Below are 17,997 nucleotides of genomic sequence, written 5' to 3' on the forward strand. Positions count from 1 at the left end.
GAGCGGCGTGTACAGGTATGCGCATTAACACGCCACACAGTGAGAAATGTCAGAAGCGGTTCTGCATTCTGCATGAGCCGAAGAGCATGTGCTTGCTCCGAACATAAGCAAACATGACTGCAAAGAAAAAGAGAGAGGGAAAGTGGAAGCCAGAAGATGACAGTGTGGTTTGTAAACAGGCAGCTGTGCTTTGTGTGGAAGGGATGAACAAAGAGAGCAGCCTGTCCTCGGGGAGGGAGAAGGCAGCCTGACAGCCTCATCTGAGCTGCCTGGGACTCTGGGAGGAGAGATCTGGACTGGCCTAAATCTACTCCTCGGCTCCACTATTCTCTGTCTCCCCTGCTCCCCTCCCTCCCCTCCCCTCTCCCTGCCTGTCCTTCCCCGTCTATTCAAGCCACAGAGTTTATGCTCCTCTCGCAGCATGAGTAAGGGAGAGTGATAATAGAAAACGGCAGTCTTGCTGCATCAGTACATTTACTCCACTCTCCATCTCCTTGCATCCAGGAGAGAGATAAATTCTACATGTCCCGCATTGTGGTGTTAGAGCTTCTGCAGGCTCTCAAGTTCAAGTCTCCTCTGCCTGACACAAACTTGTTACTGCTGGTCCAGGTAAAAAGGAATCTTTTTTTTATACATCTCATTGTACAAGAACGATTAAATCACACCTTTCCCCTTCTATAACGTACGCCGGGTTTTGCCAGTTTGTTTGTGCAGATATTGGCACGCGGCTAGCAGAATCCACCATCATCCAAAAGCACATGATCGCGACGCTGCCGGGGGTGAGTCTTAAATCGCAGTGTGTTACGATCTTATTAAAATCAACCCCATAAAACAGCAGGAAATAAAGATAGGCCCCACTGTGATTGCTCCTAAAGGATAAACTGTTTCTGTTCTCAACAGTGCACAACAGCAGCGATGGAATGCATGAGGCAATACATAAGCGAGCTCTTGGACTTTATTGCAGACATGCACACGCTAACCAAACTTAAAGTGAGTCGTCTTGCGAGTGCGAGTACAAACTTGCATACTATCTCGTCGTATTTGTTGTGCGCTGTCTTTTCATAAATCCAAATCTGTTATTCAGAGCCATATGAAGGCTTGCTGCCAGCCGCTGCACGAAGACACTTTCGGGGGCAACCTGAAAGTGGGCCTGGCGCAAGTCGCAGCCATGGAGATCACCAAGGGCAATCACCGTGATAACAAAGCCGTGGTCCGTTACCTTCCCTGGCTTTATCATCCGCCATCCACCATGCAACAAGGGTAAGAACTAGGACGTGGTAGGAGCTTAGAGATATCTGATTTGTGGCGTTTACAGGATTGAAAGAATACCCTAAAAATAGCTACACCTTGTTTCAGGATGAACAATCCAGAGACCTTGCTATAAACAGCTCCAACTACAAAAATATAGACCTTTTAATTTTTTGAAAGATGGAATATGAGGATAGTAGATGAAGAAAGTGTATTTTGAGCTGACTGAATTTCAACTTTTTTTTTTTTTTCTGTAGGCCAAAAGAATTCATTGAGTGCGTGTCCCACATACGTCAGCTGTCCTGGCTTCTTTTGGGCTCCCTGACGCACTGTGCTCTGCACCAGGGCTCCACCTCCTGCATGCCCATCCCCCTAGACGCCGGCTCCCACATCGCAGACCATCTCATAGTCATCCTCATTGGTTTCCCGGAGCAGTCAAAGGTCTGGCAGACGCTTTGACACAGGTTTCACTCATTTGATCTGCAGCCGCCAGAGTGGCCTTTTCAGTTTCGGTCTTGATCTCTGTCCCCAGACGTCGGTGTTGCACATGTGCTCCCTGTTCCATGCTTTCATGTTCGCCCAGTTGTGGACCATCTACTGCGAGCAGGCCGCCGCTGCACCATCCCTGCAGAACCAGAACCAGACAGAGTTTTCCTCCAGCGCCATCCTCACGGGCCTGGAGTTCTGGAGTCGGGTTACACCCAGCATCCTGCAGCTTATGGCCCACAATAAAGTGGTAGGTGTTCTGTCTTATCCCTCGCAAACAGGGATTTAGCTGAGATAGCCAAGGAATAAGATCAGACATACGTTATGGTTTAGGATTAATTTATATTTTTCCTCTGCAGATGGTGGAGATGGTGTGTCTTCATGTCATCAGTTTGATGGAAGCCCTGCAAGAATGCAACTCAACCATCTTTGTCAAGGTTTGTTCTAACTCTAGTGTTACTCTACATGGACACTGTAGGCCCACATTAACATGCAGGATAAAACTAAAATCTATCCTTTCTTTTAGTTAATTCCTATGTGGCTACCCATGATTCAGTCAAACCTTAAGGTAAGGTTTTTCTAAAAAGGCTTTCAAAATCAATATTCATACAGATTAATAATTCACTTGTAACTACATGTCTCTTTAGATGATTTCAAACTAAAACGTTGCCGTCTTCCCTTCTCTTCCCTTCATCAGCATCTGTCTGCGGGTTTGCAGCTGCGCCTCCAGGCCATCCAGAACAGGGTGAATCATCAGTGTCTGCAGGGCCAGACGTCAGGAGCCCCTCCGTTCGCCCTGCGCAAATGGCTGCAGTGCACCCAGTTCAAGATGGCTCAGGTGGAGATCCAGTCGTCCGAGGCTGCCTCTCAGTTCTACCCCATGTGACCTGGTCTGTGGTCACCTCTGGATCGTCTGGGTCCTTAGACCTGCATGTTCTGGTTGAACCGTGTGACCAAAACAAAAAGGACTGTTACATAAACTGATGCTGTGCGGGGTTCATTTGAACTGAATCATTTTCAGCACCTTTAATATAATACCTGTATATGTACAGTAAATCTATGCTATTTTAAAGTTCTAGCCCTGGGACTGGTTCGGTGGGCTCGATAACGGTGTCAGGTGCAACTGTTTCAACAGATTTGAAGATGACTGAAGAGGATTTCTATCGACCCATGTTAGTAACAGTGAGAGTCCGAAAATGCTTGTTGAATCTTAGATATGTTCACTCTGTGACATTCATATCCTATCACTTTTTAAGTTGCTTGGTTGCAAGCTGGATAATAAAAGTACAAGTTTTTCTAAACATTGAGACCCTTTGTCATTTCGCATGAATAGCCGTCCTTTTACAAAATTCAAATGTGACATTTACTGCCCTTTGAGATCCCCACTGTTGTGGAAAATGTCCAGTTTACCATAATGCAGATGGCAGAGCGATACGATCTGTTGCCGGCTCCTGTGGACGAGAAACCGAACCTCAGGTATCTTCGGGAAAATGACATGACATGCATTACCCAGCTCCAGTCTGAGATCCTTGTCAGGCTGTCAGTCATGCTGCCTTTTGCCATCAGTGCTCAGATCGATCAGAGGCCAATCTGAGTTGCGGCAGCAGCTTTGTAACTCGATAACGTGGAGCCAGACATTGGAGGTAAACAAGACTATTTCGGTTGAGCCTCCCCCTCCCCGCCCCAAAGTGGAGAGCCACCCCCCCTCCTACTCCATCCTTCTCTTCATTGGCAGCAGCGAAACAGATTGGCCCACGCATATACCAAGCAAACACAATTACCTTTGGCCTAATGTGGTTTGTTGTGATTAAGCATTGTTGTGAGGTCTAACTGTATTACCACGAAGCTCTTGTCTGAGAATAACAGATGACATGACAGCAGGGCTAGAAAGCTGAACAGCACATTAATCTTTGTTTTGATCTTCACTGCTGCAAGGATTTCATTATCAAGCCTTAAGCTGAATTAGATCTGATGATATAAATGTATTCTGCAAGGGGAAATTAGTTTATTGGACAAAAATACACCAAATTTGATTTGCATAATTTTTTTTTAAATACGACTTTTTTAGTCACCGCATGTCTAAAAGGACCCATGTTGAGAGAGGTGTCTGCCAAATGAGGCACTAGTATAATGATATCACACAATGCGACTAATGAACACACACAGATGCACACACACACTCCCCCGTGACCTCAAGCTAGCTGAATCAGGCTGCAGTGCCCCTTCTCATCAACCTCTAGTCTTGGCTCATCAAAGAGCCTCTCTCCTGCTGCGCCCCTGTGTGTGTGTGTGTGTGTGTGTGTGTGTGAGTGATGCTGGATGCAGGTGTGTACGTGCACGTGCCACCGCATGTGCACAGGTGTGTGTGTGTGCGCGCGTGTTTAATCAAGTCCCCCTTGCTCTGGGGTTGCATCTGTCAGCCGCTGCCACCGTTGTGATCGTTTGAACTCGCAGCCCTTTTGGAAAGAACCTCTCTCATTAGCAGCAGCTTATGTAATCAGTGTCCCACAGGTATCCAGCACTTTTCCCCACCCCTGCCTGCCTGCCTGACTGCCTGCTGCCTCCTGCAGGACCATATGGGAGTGCTGACCTGATGAGCAGGCAGCTGGAGGTACTGAGGGTAATTAACACTGACCAAAGGCCTCTCAGGCAGAGAGGGTGTGAGTGGGTCCTCGGAGACCGTGAAGGTCAGCTTTGAAAGGTCTGTGCGAGTTCTCATGCACATACACACTCGTGCACCGGCACAATGTATCACCAGGTGTGTGCACTGATGCGTCCCTTGATTAAAGAGCAGCTTGACGGAGGTAGTTTCGCACAGGCAGCAGCAGCAGAGAAAACTAGTGCGGAAACAACTTTTCAAATAATCTGTGTATCGGTGGCCTTTTTGCTCTGTGAGAGCCTCGTAAAAACTTGTTGAGGCAGTGACAATCCCTGGTACCCCTGCCTCGTGCTGTCACATTGCTTTTATTACAGCGAAATCCACAGCGCCCTGGCCGGACAATGCATGAATGTTTAAATTGCTCAGAGTGTCCATTGGCATTACCGTCAAGTGGGCACATCTAAAGCAGGGAAGGCAGAGCGCTCTATGGTCCCTCATTCACATTATAATTCATTGACATTCCTCTTCAGTGCTCTTCTGCATCAGCCTCTATAGCACAGGTTTAGCTCCCTTGTTTGTTTCGCATCATTAGCTAGAGTTAATGTATAATGTGCAAATTAAAACAGGAATGGGAACATGTCAATATGACTAAATGTAAAAGTATAGCCGCTTCTGGAGGCGTTTTGAATCTATCGCCTTCTTTTATTTGCCTTTTAAATTCGCCACAGCAACTTTTGTTCTTGCCTTGGCTGCAAAAAAAATAATTAAAATCCTTCACTTTTGGTGACATTATTGTTGATTGGGCCCAGAGCCGGCGCAATATGCCTCTTATAAGTTGTCTTGTTTGCGTCATTAAGCCCCGTGGAGTGGAATACGCTTGGTAATCGCAGTTCATTAAAGATGCACTGTGTGAGACAGACTGAGAACATGTCCTCCTCCGTGGGGGGGCCCAGGAGACGGGGCCAGCACGGCTCTGCCCAAGACATGAACGGCACAACAGTGCAGGCAAGATGGGCACGGGCTAAATATAGTCTCCTCACTTTTACCACCTTCATCGCAATGGAGGCCAGCATGTTCGCCTCCTGCGTCTCTATCTGCACCCGTATCTCTTTAAACACAATAGATTGTGGGTCTGTTGTTATGTACAGTTTTATTTACAACTGAAAAACTCAGCAATGAAATCAACTTATGCACATCGTTTTATCTGTTTGGTATAATGCATAAATTGTGTATGTACTATTGATTGCCATAATTATATACATTAATGGCTTGCTCCATCAACATGACAACATTGACATAATTCTAAATGGTAGCACATTTGCTTAAATCTGTTACACTGTACATGAATTAACAGTCCAGAAGGCAGATATTTAGATATCAATATTTACATTCATGCATCCATCGTTTCTCTCATATAGGTACATGGTGGGGTATACTGTTAGCTAATACCTGTGCATGTTTTAATGCAAGCATGTGTTTTTTTTATTATTATCATTTCTCCAAATTTCCACAGTTTAGCCAATATCTATACTTAACTGACACAGAGTACAGCCCACTCTCACTGAGTAGTACACTCATCTGCATGCACACCCGCTCACAGACAGACACGCACTCATACGCACACACTCATGCATGCACGCACAGACACACGCAGATTTAATGTAAAAAAAAAAAAAAAAAAAAGAAAGAAACAGAGCAGCGTTGAGTGATGCTCCAGTTCAGCTCAGTTGTGTTTTTCCAGCGGGGATGTGGAGGATGCCTGTGACAGCACTGAGTCACACACACATCCCTGCTGAGGCCGTCCTCCGCGCAACCTGATCTCTGGCTATTGGCTAAATCCCCCGTCTCTCACCAGTCACAAGGTCAGCCCTAGGCTCATGTCCCCTGTTTCTATAGTGATGGGCTAAGCCCTTCTTGACAGATAGAAAAATGAAGATTGTCAAATCCAGACAAAACACGGGTGAAGGCATCTAGCTGGCCCCAGGACTCTGGAACAAGATCTAACCAGATGAGTAGTGATAGTGCTCGTGCGTGGAGGTGCTCGAACCGAGTTACCAAATGGGGACTGAGGCAGCACAGAAATGATGTTTGGAAACGCACATTCACATAGCACATCATAGAGACCCCCGGCGTTTTAGCTGAAGTCTCAGGGAAACAGTGAAAAGCATATCAAACACCCAGAGACAAAAGAACCGATACCAAAAACTCTGCGCAGAGGAAGCGTGTTTTCTGCATCAGTGTCTCAACAAACTGACAGCAGGCTTAAAGCATCGGAGCATCACAAATGAATTATGTGGTTTATAAATGATTCACTTAGAAAACAGAGCTATTAAGAAATAAAATGAATTCAGCAAGATGTTATAAAGATGTGAGAGACTTTTTTTTTCTTTTAAGTAGAAAAATAAATTCAAAGATAGATAAGTAAATAAATAGAGCAAATAAATACATGAATGACTGAAATATATTACACTGAGCCCAAGTCTTCGCTGGCTTTTTTTTTTTTTTTTTTTTGGCATGGTAAAATAACCAGAATGTCCCATGTTGTTGATGTCGCCGCTCCCCTCTCTCTCTCTCTTTTATTTATTTATTTTTTTAAATATGGATTTCTTTAAATTGCATAGTCAGAGGAATCCACATCTCAGAGCCAGGACCGGCAGTGACATCATGCCTCTCACAAAGCATCTGTCTCAAAAATGGAGAACAAAAGATGGACAGCGTGAGGATTGGAATATAAAAAATGTTGCATTCTCTGTAAAAACTGCATGCATGATATTTTGTCGTGTGTGATCGGCTGTCCTGTCTGGCCCGCCCCCGTGGGACTGCAGGGCTGCTGTATTGTCCGTTGTTCCGTTGCAGATGTCAACAGTGTGTGAGGTCTGGATCTGCGGCAGACTGGCAGACAGTCCCTCTCCAGCCAGCAGCCAACCAGCCTGTCAGCAACACTTGCTGTTACTAAGAGCATAATGTTCAGCCTGCTGTGCCACTTTCGACACCATGGGGGTTTGTGGATCTTTCTCTCCGTCCTTCCTGCTTTGATTTTTTTTTTTTTCCCTTCCCATCTTTTGAGCTCCTCCTGAGCCGAATGGTGTCTTCAGTCCGGGCAACATGCCAAGCAAAGAGGGAAGGTTTACCTATTAGAAAAACCTCGGGTAAAACCCTGTTGCATTCTGGGTGAGAAGGGATTGTTGTATTCGGGATAAGGTGGGAGGATATGGTGATGTCACTCCCTGTGCGACATGAGACATGAGTCTATACCACAGTGTTGTTCGTACCCATGGCCTTCTTGTTACGGATGCTCATGGCGTACTCCCCGCGACTCGTCCCGTTCTCTTCTTTCCGTAGTGGTTTCCTGCGAATAGACATTTTCACATGGTGAGGATGAATTCCTTGACGAGACAGATTTGACGTGAAATTCGCCCTCAGCCAAAGGCCATGCCATTAAACACAGTTTCTAGGCTGTTAACCTTCAGGCTGATTTGATTTCTCCAGCTGCTCTGGGTGGATATGCTGCTCTCAGCTATCCTTTCTAATAAGCTCAGTGTTCAAAGGTCAATTTTGCAAGGAGACAGGAGGGAAAGATACATCACAACACAGGGGATAAGGCAATTACCTACTCAGACTGGTAGATGTAATCTTCCGCCTAAGTAATGAGAATGTTTGGCTGTCAAAACAACTTGGGAATAACATCAATACACATCCTCCTGTGAAATTCCTTCTCAACATGGGCTGAGCTGTTATACTCCCCTAAGTATGTTCTGGTGCAAAAATAAAGCCACAACCCATGATTCCCCTCGCCGCTACCAGGGGCCTGTGAAGAGCAGTATCGTTCAATGTAGCCCCTTTCATGCGCTCCTTGATGCCTTTGCGGTTATTATATTTGTCCAGTGTACTGTGGCTTCTGCACCGACCCCCTCAGCTGCTCTCCCCTGCTCGAGCTTATGTAACTCGGAGACAGATCTGAATACAGTTAGTACAGTCATTGTCCCACTCAACACTGTACAGTGCCTTCGCTGGCAGAGAGGACCCTTGAGCGACATCTTAGTTCAAGTGTGGCCCCTTCTCTCCTCTAAAAGCCAAGGCTCCAAATTTGATGAACAGTCATTCTCAATCCAGCCCGGCACAAATCTTTTACAAGGAGTCCTTGCAGGGTGAAACGAGCTCAAACATGACATAATGCAATCCAAACAACAACGCTACCAGGAGATCGTCCAGTGTTTGCAAATTGTTTTTGAGAACTGAGGATACATGTAGTCGTTTTTTACAGTGACTATGTACATTTGAAAGTATGCATTCCCCATGTTACACAGATACGTTGAATAAAACGCTTTCAGATTTTGTTTGTTGAGCTATCATGGCTCACGTTAATGTAATGCCAACTTTAGACAGAAGTAACTAAAATGACCAAGTTATGGATTGATGGTGTTTCTGTTTTTATGTCCATTGACTCAAAACTCTACCAGTGACTTACTTTTGACAAGATGTCAATAAAAAAATAATATGTTCTTCATCACCATTAAGTGTTTGTCTTACCCATCTTGCCACCATGTGCATTTACACAGACCTTTGCTGAATCTTTATCAATCTGAGACAATTTAATCAAACTTAACAGCATCTTCAGTTTGTCTCACGGAGAATGTACAAGAGAATCAGTTTTTATTTTGTGTACTAAAGTTATAAATATTTATTAAAGGTGTGTCAGAATGATAAATGTTCCACCGGGACATTTTTCTGCTCACTATATACACATTTATTTATCATTCTAGCGGTGTCATCTCAGAGCGTCGGCAGCCTTTTTTTTGTTGTTTGCTCCCAGACGCCTAAGCCAGTCACATTTTGCCACACCTGTTAAACAACATCTTGTTGCTGTCAGATTTTAAAACCGTTTCTGTCTCGGCTGTTTTTCGGCTGTCATTTCAGGGCTGAGGCTCAGCCTCCACACCTCCACCCCCTGCGCTCATCAGAGCTCCCCTGAAATCCTGCACAGCTTGGCTCCACGCAGCTTGTCAGTTGAAGGCGGTGCAAGAAAAAAACTTTCTGCCGCCAAAGTCACCCTCAGGATCTTAAAAAGGTTTGCGCTTGGTGAAACATAAATCACAATCGGATCTAAATAATACGGTACACCCACTTGACAAAGCTTTAGGTACACCAGTGCAAGAAGATGCGTTCTAATCATCACTGTTATGATGTTGCTATTTAAACTGTTTGCTCATTTTGGAGGATGTAGTTTGTGGTGCTGTTAATCTCTACTGGATTAAACACAGAAGTGTTTCTGTTATTTAGCCTAGGCTCCTGACTGAATGTCAAAATAATAGAAACATTTGCATGTACTACAAACCAGAGCCTCCAAAATGAAAACACAGCTAAATCAACAGACCTCTCAGTTATATTAAACAGATACAGAATACCATAACCTTCATGAGGCTCAATATTTGGTGCTGCTATGTTAGGATTCATTGTATTTACTAGAATATCTAATGAACTGGTCAGTGAGTGTATTAAGCATGGGTCTATGATGACAGTAACAAGTGATAAATTTCCGTTGGACAGAATTTTATTGTTCCAAGGGGATGAACTTTGGTGATCCCTTGTTTTTTTTTTATGTATCGAGAAGAAGATGGGGGCATTTAGGTGAAATGTCTCAACAACCACTGGATGGACTGCCGTGAAATTTGTCGCATTCGTGTCCCCCCCTTTGGAGGGATCCTTTAACTTGTAATCTAGTGCCATCATCAAGTCAACAGCAAACGTAGCTTGACGAACATGTGCACATCAACATGCCGATGTTGCCCTTTGTGCTCAAGTACAGCCTCAAAGTGCTGCTAGTATGCATGCAGTCTTGTTATAGTATTAGTAATACAAGTAATAGTCATGATTAATACTACCTTTTAACTGAAGGTTATGCATCTTATTTGGTGAGCTACGTATGATTAAGATATAAATATGAACAATTGTTGCCCAAAACCCATGATAAGCTTATAGGTGACTAATGCACGCTCTACATTTGGTTATAGAGGTTATTGGAGGTCATGTAAGTCTAATGCCTCGAGAAAAAAGTTATAAATAAAACGTGAGTCTATGACTAAGACTTCCAGTGGGACTCTGTCAGCTAGGAGGGGGTCATATGGCTAAGCACGCCAGGGACGCACGCCAGCCATGTAGGACAGATGCTGCTTGCTGTGTCCCCGTGGAAACCTGGGGAAAACCTGAGAATAGAAACTATCCAGCCTCGGGGTGGAAACACACTCTGCTGTGGGGGTGGTGATGCAGCTGCACCTTGGGGATCTGGGATATACCAAAGTTTTCTCCCAGGGACGGCACTGTTTACAGCCAGACTGAGAGATCTTTTACTTAGAATAGAAAGACGGAGCGGTCGATACGCGTTTTTGACGTCATGCATTGACGTTACGGTTTTTGACAGGTCACGATTAATCAATGTGTTAATCGATTGTTTCTTTTGTCCCCAAAGAGAACGTTTGGAGGAGAAGAAAAACACAAAAACAGTGATAGACAGTCAGAATACACTGTAAAGCACAGACAAGCTAACGAACACAATGGATACCTCGCCCGAGGAGGACAGAGGAGGACTCTCCCCACAGACCAGCTGACCCAGATTCTATAACACCAAAAGTCTGTAATACGTCGAGAGTCCAGTTTAGGAAATTTCTAACAAGACTTTAATAGGCCTACAGGCAACAAAGGAAGATTTAGTGGCTTTAGTCCTCGAGGCTGGAGACCTATAGAAAACCCCGGATGAAAACAACTCCACGGACAAAGGATGATCCAGATGAGGCAGAACATCCTCGGCTGTCCTAAAAACACGATGAAGAGCTGACGCTGACTCACTCTGGTGACTTTCCTGGAGTCTTTGACAAACAAAATTTTTATTGGAGAAGCTGAGATTACCAGTATATGTCAGGATGCTGCAATACAACGTGCAACACCAGTCCGCTTATATTCAACTTTCTGTCACATAACTTTCCAAAGATATTATAATATATCTGTGGTTTCAAAGCCCTGATGTTGGAGGGTATTTCAAGTTAATCACCACTTTAATATAGTTATTAATATAACAGGATAAAGGAATGACTAATGTCTTTAAATATAGCACCATGACCCTGATTTTGCTTCTGTACAACACTGACAGGTAATGTATTATCATAAAGTCTCATATAAAATCTGACACTGATATGCAAAATTTAATGAACAGTGGCCCTGTGGAGAACTGGTGCTCTCATAGCTGGGAAAGAAAGGGCAACAGGTCTAAAAACCGTTCCGCCGTTTAGGCGCCCTTCATCTGTTACGTCGTAAAAGGCTGTCTGACGCCGGTGATCTGCAGCCTGCTGGAAGGTGCTTTCGGCCCCGTTTATTTCTCCCGGGGTGTAATCTCCGCTCAGACTGACCATGTCGCTTCGGGCCACCACAGAGGGCAGAGCACTGGAGCCTCAAACCGACCTCTGCCCGGGCCCGTCAATAATAGATGCCATGCTGTTGACACATGGCAGGTGGCAACACAACACTTCACAGGTTAGATGAATATTTCATATCAAAGCTGTGCAATCACAGCGCACATTCCCTGTTTGAAGTTTGGGGAACGGATCATGGCGAAATTGGGACATGTGTTGGGCTGTTTACAATTACTCCTGCCATCTGGAAATTAGAGTAACATGCAATGGTTCAAAGAAAGTGTATTAAAAAACAGACTGCAAAAATCTGTCGCTCGGTTTTGATGGTGCTAGTTGAGCAATAATACAAAAGATATTAATATTGTATAAAGAAACATTGGATTTTAAACCATTTCCTTTTTATTGTGTCTCTGGTTGTGATGTTGTACATTCTGTACAACTCTTGGACGAGGCCGGCTGTGACGTATTATCTGAATTTCGACAACCCTCCCATAGCGGCAAGTGATTGGGAAAAGCATCTAGCTTCATTAGTCAGTTGCTTTGCGTTTTATTTGTTCTGGCTCCTTGGACGGCTGACAACCTGGACTGCAGCATCATGTCTTTTGCTTTGGATGGCACAGCAACACTGAAACGCAGCATGTGTCTGAATCCTCTTCTCTATGCTTGCACACACCAGCCTCCCTCGTGCTGTGGACTCTGAATAGAATTGTATGGAAGTGCTTTTTTTGTTTTTTTTTGTTTTTTCCTTTTCAGTCCCCTTTGCTTCTGACAGATGACTGGCAGACAAAGATTATAAAACATAACAAAAGGCCAGGAGGGCTGGGACCTGCAGAGCTAGCTCCTCCAGTGTCTGCTGGTGCTCAGGCCTTGGCCCTCGGCCAGCTGATTTTCATTGGGAAAGCCCGGAGCACTGAGGAGCTGGAAGGGCTATATATAACTGGCTGTATTTTTCTCACTGACAAACCCTTTCTCACATTGATATTGACTAAGCTGCTCAATAACTGCCAGCGCTTGCTTTGGTAGACAGCATTTTATCTGTCCTTTTTGCTGTGTTGTCTCCTCTGCCATCCTCACAGGAATGATGATTAGAGCATCCATGACAAATGTTAACGGAGTCACATTTATCCCTGGACTGCACTCCTACTGGATGGTGACTAATGAATCTCTAATGAGGCCAGTCTGGACCTGTGTATTTTCCCCTTCTCATTCGGAGCGGAGGACAGCTTGGCGTGGCACAAAGTCTGCAGTCTAGAGCCCACAGAGCTTCAGGACACGACCTGCTTGCATGTATAAAAGATGTAGCCTGCGACTGAATGACTGCGCAAATTAATTCATAAATAATGACTTGGGTTTGGGGCTAGAGCCCGTATTGCAACAACACTCTCCTACCACTGCTGCATTAAAAAAAAGGTGCCCCTTGGCTACACAGGGGGCTGGAGAATTGCTATAATGAATTCCTGAGCCAACCACCCATTATTTCCGCAGCCTGACTTTGCCTATTTGTTGTTTAAAGAAAGGAGAAATAGAGTTCTGCTAAGGAAAGCCGTATCTGGCATGCCGGCTTAATATAGTTCCATAAATATAACAAAGTATGATACTAAATCTATTATAAATAAAACACTGAAGTCGCTCCTTAATTTAGCACACATGGCTGTTCTCATACGGCCGTGTGACAGCCACTGTGTGTGCCATATTTTTATGGCGTGTGTAAATATGCCATGATGACGCATGGATGTATGTAAAGATGCTGTGTGTTTATGGATGGGCGCACACGAGCATCCTCCGCATGCGTTGCACAATTGCGGACTTGAGTGTGTGTTTGTTAAACGTCTGCGAACATTTACATGGATGTCAGAGTGCATGTGTGACACCGTGCAGCCTGAATGTCACAAAGAGAATTGGGTCTGGTTGCGCTGCAGGCTAAAACCCTCACACAGCCTTTTCTCTAATAAGCCAAATGGGGGGAAATGCTGCCACAGCAGCGTCTTGGGATTCCTCTGCTTGCCTCCTGCACTCGCATTCATGAATCCAGCTGCCAGCCAGTCGAGGCAGCTTTAGACACTTATGTAAATTAAAAATCTACACATTATTGTTAGCTCATCAAGCCCTTTAATTAATTAATTCAGGGTATAGGATGTTTCTGCATGACTCAGTGTACTGGATCTTCCTTTGTGACATTTACTGCCCATTCCATTATCTAACCTCTGACCTCAGTGTGACCCATAAGGGTGATGACAGGGTCATTGTAGCCTCCTGCATAATTCTAACATGAAGGCAATAGAGCTAGTTGAGTCCCCCGCGGGTCAAATTACTTTTGATATGATGAGTGGCCTGTCTGTGACAGATTTCTTCTTCTGTTTATCATCGCTATCAAGCATTTTACAGATATGCGATAACCTAAACGAAATACTACGAGAACAGAAAGGAGAAGAATGACAGCTGACCTCTTGATAGCCTTGTAGCAGATGATGATGGCTGAGAGGAGGAAGACAACTGAGGCACAGCCCACCGTTCCAAGCACTATAATGTCCATCTCCATCCACCAGGGCCTCAACAAGGGCACCATGGGCTCTGCCACTTAGAAAAAGAGAGAAGACGGGAGGAGGAGGAGAGAAGTGTAGATACAGAGTATAAGAACAAACATAAATGAACAACAAAAATGAGCATGTATTGAAAAATTAACAAAAAACATTTCCCGAGATCACACTCAGGCCACAATACTGACTTGTGTCTTTTTCTTCTACTCCTTAGTGAGCGGCTCAGCTCTTATACAACACAATAACAGAGAAGCATGGAGGTGATTTTTTACCCCCCTCCTCTCTGAGTGTGTCCTCGCCTGTTCTGTAGGTCTTAGGTTCAACGTTCAAAGATATCCAACCCGACACCATGAATCATTTAAGGCTCCGTCAGCCTTCCTTACACCAGCACTCTTGTCCACACCAATTACTGTTGCAAGAACCTCCTGCTCTTTCCACATTAGATCTGTGGATAAGACCACTCACCAGGAATGTTGTACAACATTATGTGCATCAGCAAGTTTCGTGGCCGTAATGCAGAACTTCTCCCGCCTCTTCCTGCGGCATTTCAGGCCCTCCCACCTTTAAAAATCAGTTTAGTCGTGTGCACATCTATCTGTGGAAATCAGGTGTATTCCAGTTTATTGCTCCTGAGAAAACACCCTGGGCTGTACATACTCCCACTTATAGGGCTATTTTGTTTTGATTGAGACGAAGGGCTTACAACACGGCAACAAATACTCCTTGGTAATGCTGTGGACTATTTCCCAGCACATTTTCCGACAAAATAACAAGGTACTGCTCTCCCCCGTACAGCGCACCGCATAATAAGTCACTATGGATTTAAAAGCTCCCCTCAGCCAAACTTCCATTTTAATCCTGCGTTTTGTCAACGACTGTAGGACTTAATTCAGTCAGTTGTAAGGATCTACTTCATTGTGATAAAGCACTCTCCTTTGAAGGGAACTCAGATGCCATTTTTAGCACACAGACGCTTACTTAACAGTGCCAATTTTCCTCATTTTTGGGGGGGGACTTTTAGCAGATAGATAAGGTCTCAGTCATCGTCCCAGTTTTTCATGTTAGACATGCATATTCATTGCATTTTTAAAGACTACAGTTTAGAGCAAAATTGCAGCTTTAAGAGCTTCGCAAATTGGGCTGCTGAAGGAATATCAAGATAATTATGCGCCTCTATAGATTAAATTCGGAATTGAAAAAAAAAAACTCTCCCTTTAAATGAATTATTCATGGTCTCTCCGCCCCCTGCCAACACTTATCTGTAAAGTTAAAGAGGAAGAAAAATTGGCCATTTTATCATATTTATTCTGACACACTGCTGTTTATGGAGGCGTCAAACCTTGCGGATGCAGCGCTCAGAGGTCCACTCATGCACTGGCCGTAATCAGGCATTGAAAACCCCCACCTCAGCTTGCAGTCAGATGGTCCTGGCAGCATTCATGCAGTGACCTTGCCAACAATCCCAGAAGGGTCTATAACTCTTGTTTCATAGGTAACTCACAGAGTGAGTCAGGAGAACAAGGAAGTCCATCTGCATTGACCAGACAGAAAAAAATCTTTGCAGCTGATTGATTAAAACCTTTCCACTGCTCCATGATTAAGTACTCCTTCCTACTCATAATATTAAGGGCTCGGGGTGAGTGATTCTAAAGAGTCACAGTAATAGCTCAGAATGGCTGCATCATCAGCAATGCCTGTCCCATATTTCAGTGCACTGTTCATTAAGGTGCTTGAGACGACATACAAATCGTATCAACTTTCAGTGGGCAGGCCGCTGAAATATGTTCGGCTATCTGTCAGTGGATTTACAATCTCAGAGTGAGACGAAAGAGGGTGCGTGATAGGGAAAACTGCCTCGACATGCAGTGAATCCACACACATATACACGCCTGTTTGCATGCACGCACTAACACGCACACCTACTGCCGCCAGCTCAACTTCAAAACGAAGCTGGAACTACTGGGCCGGTTCATTAGCCCCTTATCTCTAGCAAATTAAAGCTAATTTAATTAACTCGTCTGTGTTTTAATCAGGGGTCCTCCGGGGGAAACCCTACCACTGAACCACTGAGCTTGGCAGCCCAGCAGGCATAGATTTCACAAGCAGCTGGGTACTCCCCAAGGTCAGACCCGGCATAAATTAGTCCTGTGTTCAGCTGTCAACATCCTGCTGGCTCTATCACACGCACAGATGCACACGTGCAAAACTGAACGTCCATGAACGGGCGCTCACACACTAATGTCAGGAGGCTGATGGTAATTTTTTTTCTCTGTGCATAAACAGAAACACTTGACGTCAAAAACGTTTCTTCAGACTAGACAGTTGCGTGACACCTGAGTCTGGCTAGGAATGAGATCCAACTGTGGGGCGAGAGGAGACAGAGTGAGACAGACCGACTTGGAGGGAGACAGGTGTGAAACCTGGGAGCTGGAAGTCTTACCTGTGGTGCCCAGTAGCCGTGGGGGAGGCGGGGGAGGCGGTGGTGGAGGAAGGGGAGGATATCTTCTACAGTGGCATGCCAACTGGCACTGTTCACTAACTTTCTCCGCCACAGTCCGTGAGCATGACCTCTGGAGCTCTCCCTTATGGTGAGGGAGAGAGGAAGAGAGACACATTGAAACGGCTGAGGTTCTGTCCTTCAGTGCATTACTCAGAAGTACCATCAGCACAACACATTTGCGGCACAAATGGGAGATGCTTGAACACTCAGCAGCCTCTCTGTTAGCAGCACTGTGGATATCCCCTCAGCATTCTTTTCCTATCACAGCTTCAGTGTTGTTGTCATTGGGGCTGCTGTGGATGTAGTACATGCAGAATAGTATCACGTCGATGGCTGCAGCCAGCTCCGTGTAAGAAACCACCCACCAACAGAGTGGGCAGCAGGCTGCCCCGAGGAGTGTGCGTGGGTGGACTTGGAAACTCAAGCAGATCACATTACACATGAACCCTGGCAACACTGCGTCCGTGTGAACAACAGCTCACCACTATCTGTAGGCAGCAGCGCGGGGCAGAGGTTATAATACTCATCACTAACATATGCCTGCTGCAGGGATCCTGGTGGGATAACTGAATGTTGTTATCATAAAAACACAGTTGGCCACTCTATGTTCCCACTACAACAGAGCTGAGTGTCTGCGCGCATAGCTGTATTTCTCACGCTTTGCAGGAAACTCAGTATGCATGCATGTCTGCCAGTGTTTCCTAAAAACACAGGTGTGCCCTGGAGTGGTGACCCCAACATCTGGTGCAAGCATTGTATAGTAAAATAAATAAATAAATAATGCAGCTTAATGTGCACCTAAGTTAGTTGGAAAAGATATTCAGCTCCTCAGCTCTTATCCACAGTGCATCTGTAAATAAAACTCAAGTTACATTAGTGCAAGCTCTTCTCATGCGTAAATTGACAAGTGGCGCGCCTGAGCGTGATCCTTACCTGGCATGAGAGTAAAAACAGTGAGAGAAGGCAATGACCGAAGAAAAAAGGCCAAAAACTTAAAGTAAATGGCATTAGATCTTGGACCAGCATTCCTCTTGCGCTGTTCTCGAAGATACTAGGCAGCGTTTCCAACAAATGAATGCAGTATACATAGGCTTGAAGTGTTTGGGAAATAACCATCCACCCTCTCCAGTTCAGCGGCGAAATCTGTGACAGGCGTCTCCAGAAATAGTTTATGCCACAATCATTTTCCTCTTGAAATCCCGCTGTCGATAGCATAGGACAGGC

The 17,997-nt window shown here is 45.0% G+C and overlaps 2 protein-coding genes across 5 annotated transcripts in view; one reads left to right on the plus strand and one right to left on the minus strand.

The window, feature by feature from the left end:
- Positions 1-3,119, plus strand: part of unc79 (unc-79 homolog, NALCN channel complex subunit) — a gene marked incomplete at its 5' end in the record, with an annotated part of 33,604 nt that extends 30,485 nt beyond the window's left edge. For all 4 annotated transcript variants that reach the window (XM_084569091.1, XM_084569092.1, XM_084569093.1 and 1 more), the window contains 9 exons: positions 505-609; positions 702-779; positions 901-990; positions 1,085-1,260; positions 1,506-1,689; positions 1,781-1,984; positions 2,094-2,171; positions 2,261-2,302; positions 2,432-3,119. In XM_084569091.1, coding sequence (XP_084425217.1) covers positions 505-609; positions 702-779; positions 901-990; positions 1,085-1,260; positions 1,506-1,689; positions 1,781-1,984; positions 2,094-2,171; positions 2,261-2,302; positions 2,432-2,620 — 1,146 coding nt within the window. In that variant the 3' untranslated portion in view covers positions 2,621-3,119. The remainder of the gene's footprint in view (positions 1-504; positions 610-701; positions 780-900; positions 991-1,084; positions 1,261-1,505; positions 1,690-1,780; positions 1,985-2,093; positions 2,172-2,260; positions 2,303-2,431) is intronic.
- Positions 3,120-7,582: 4,463 nt separating this feature from the next.
- On the minus strand, positions 7,583-17,997 carry prima1 (proline rich membrane anchor 1; the record flags this gene model as incomplete). The annotated part of the gene is made up of 4 exons (XM_084569759.1): positions 17,707-17,997; positions 16,714-16,855; positions 14,181-14,313; positions 7,583-7,682 (listed from the first exon to the last, which is right to left on the minus strand). The coding sequence occupies exons 1-4, from the start codon at positions 17,986-17,988 to the stop codon at positions 7,583-7,585; spliced, it is 657 nt and encodes a 218-aa protein (XP_084425885.1). The 5' UTR covers positions 17,989-17,997.

The sequence above is a fragment of the Chelon labrosus genome (genome assembly GCF_963514085.1).
Source record: "Chelon labrosus genome assembly, chromosome: 20".
NCBI classification, from domain to species: Eukaryota; Metazoa; Chordata; class Actinopteri; order Mugiliformes; family Mugilidae; genus Chelon; species Chelon labrosus.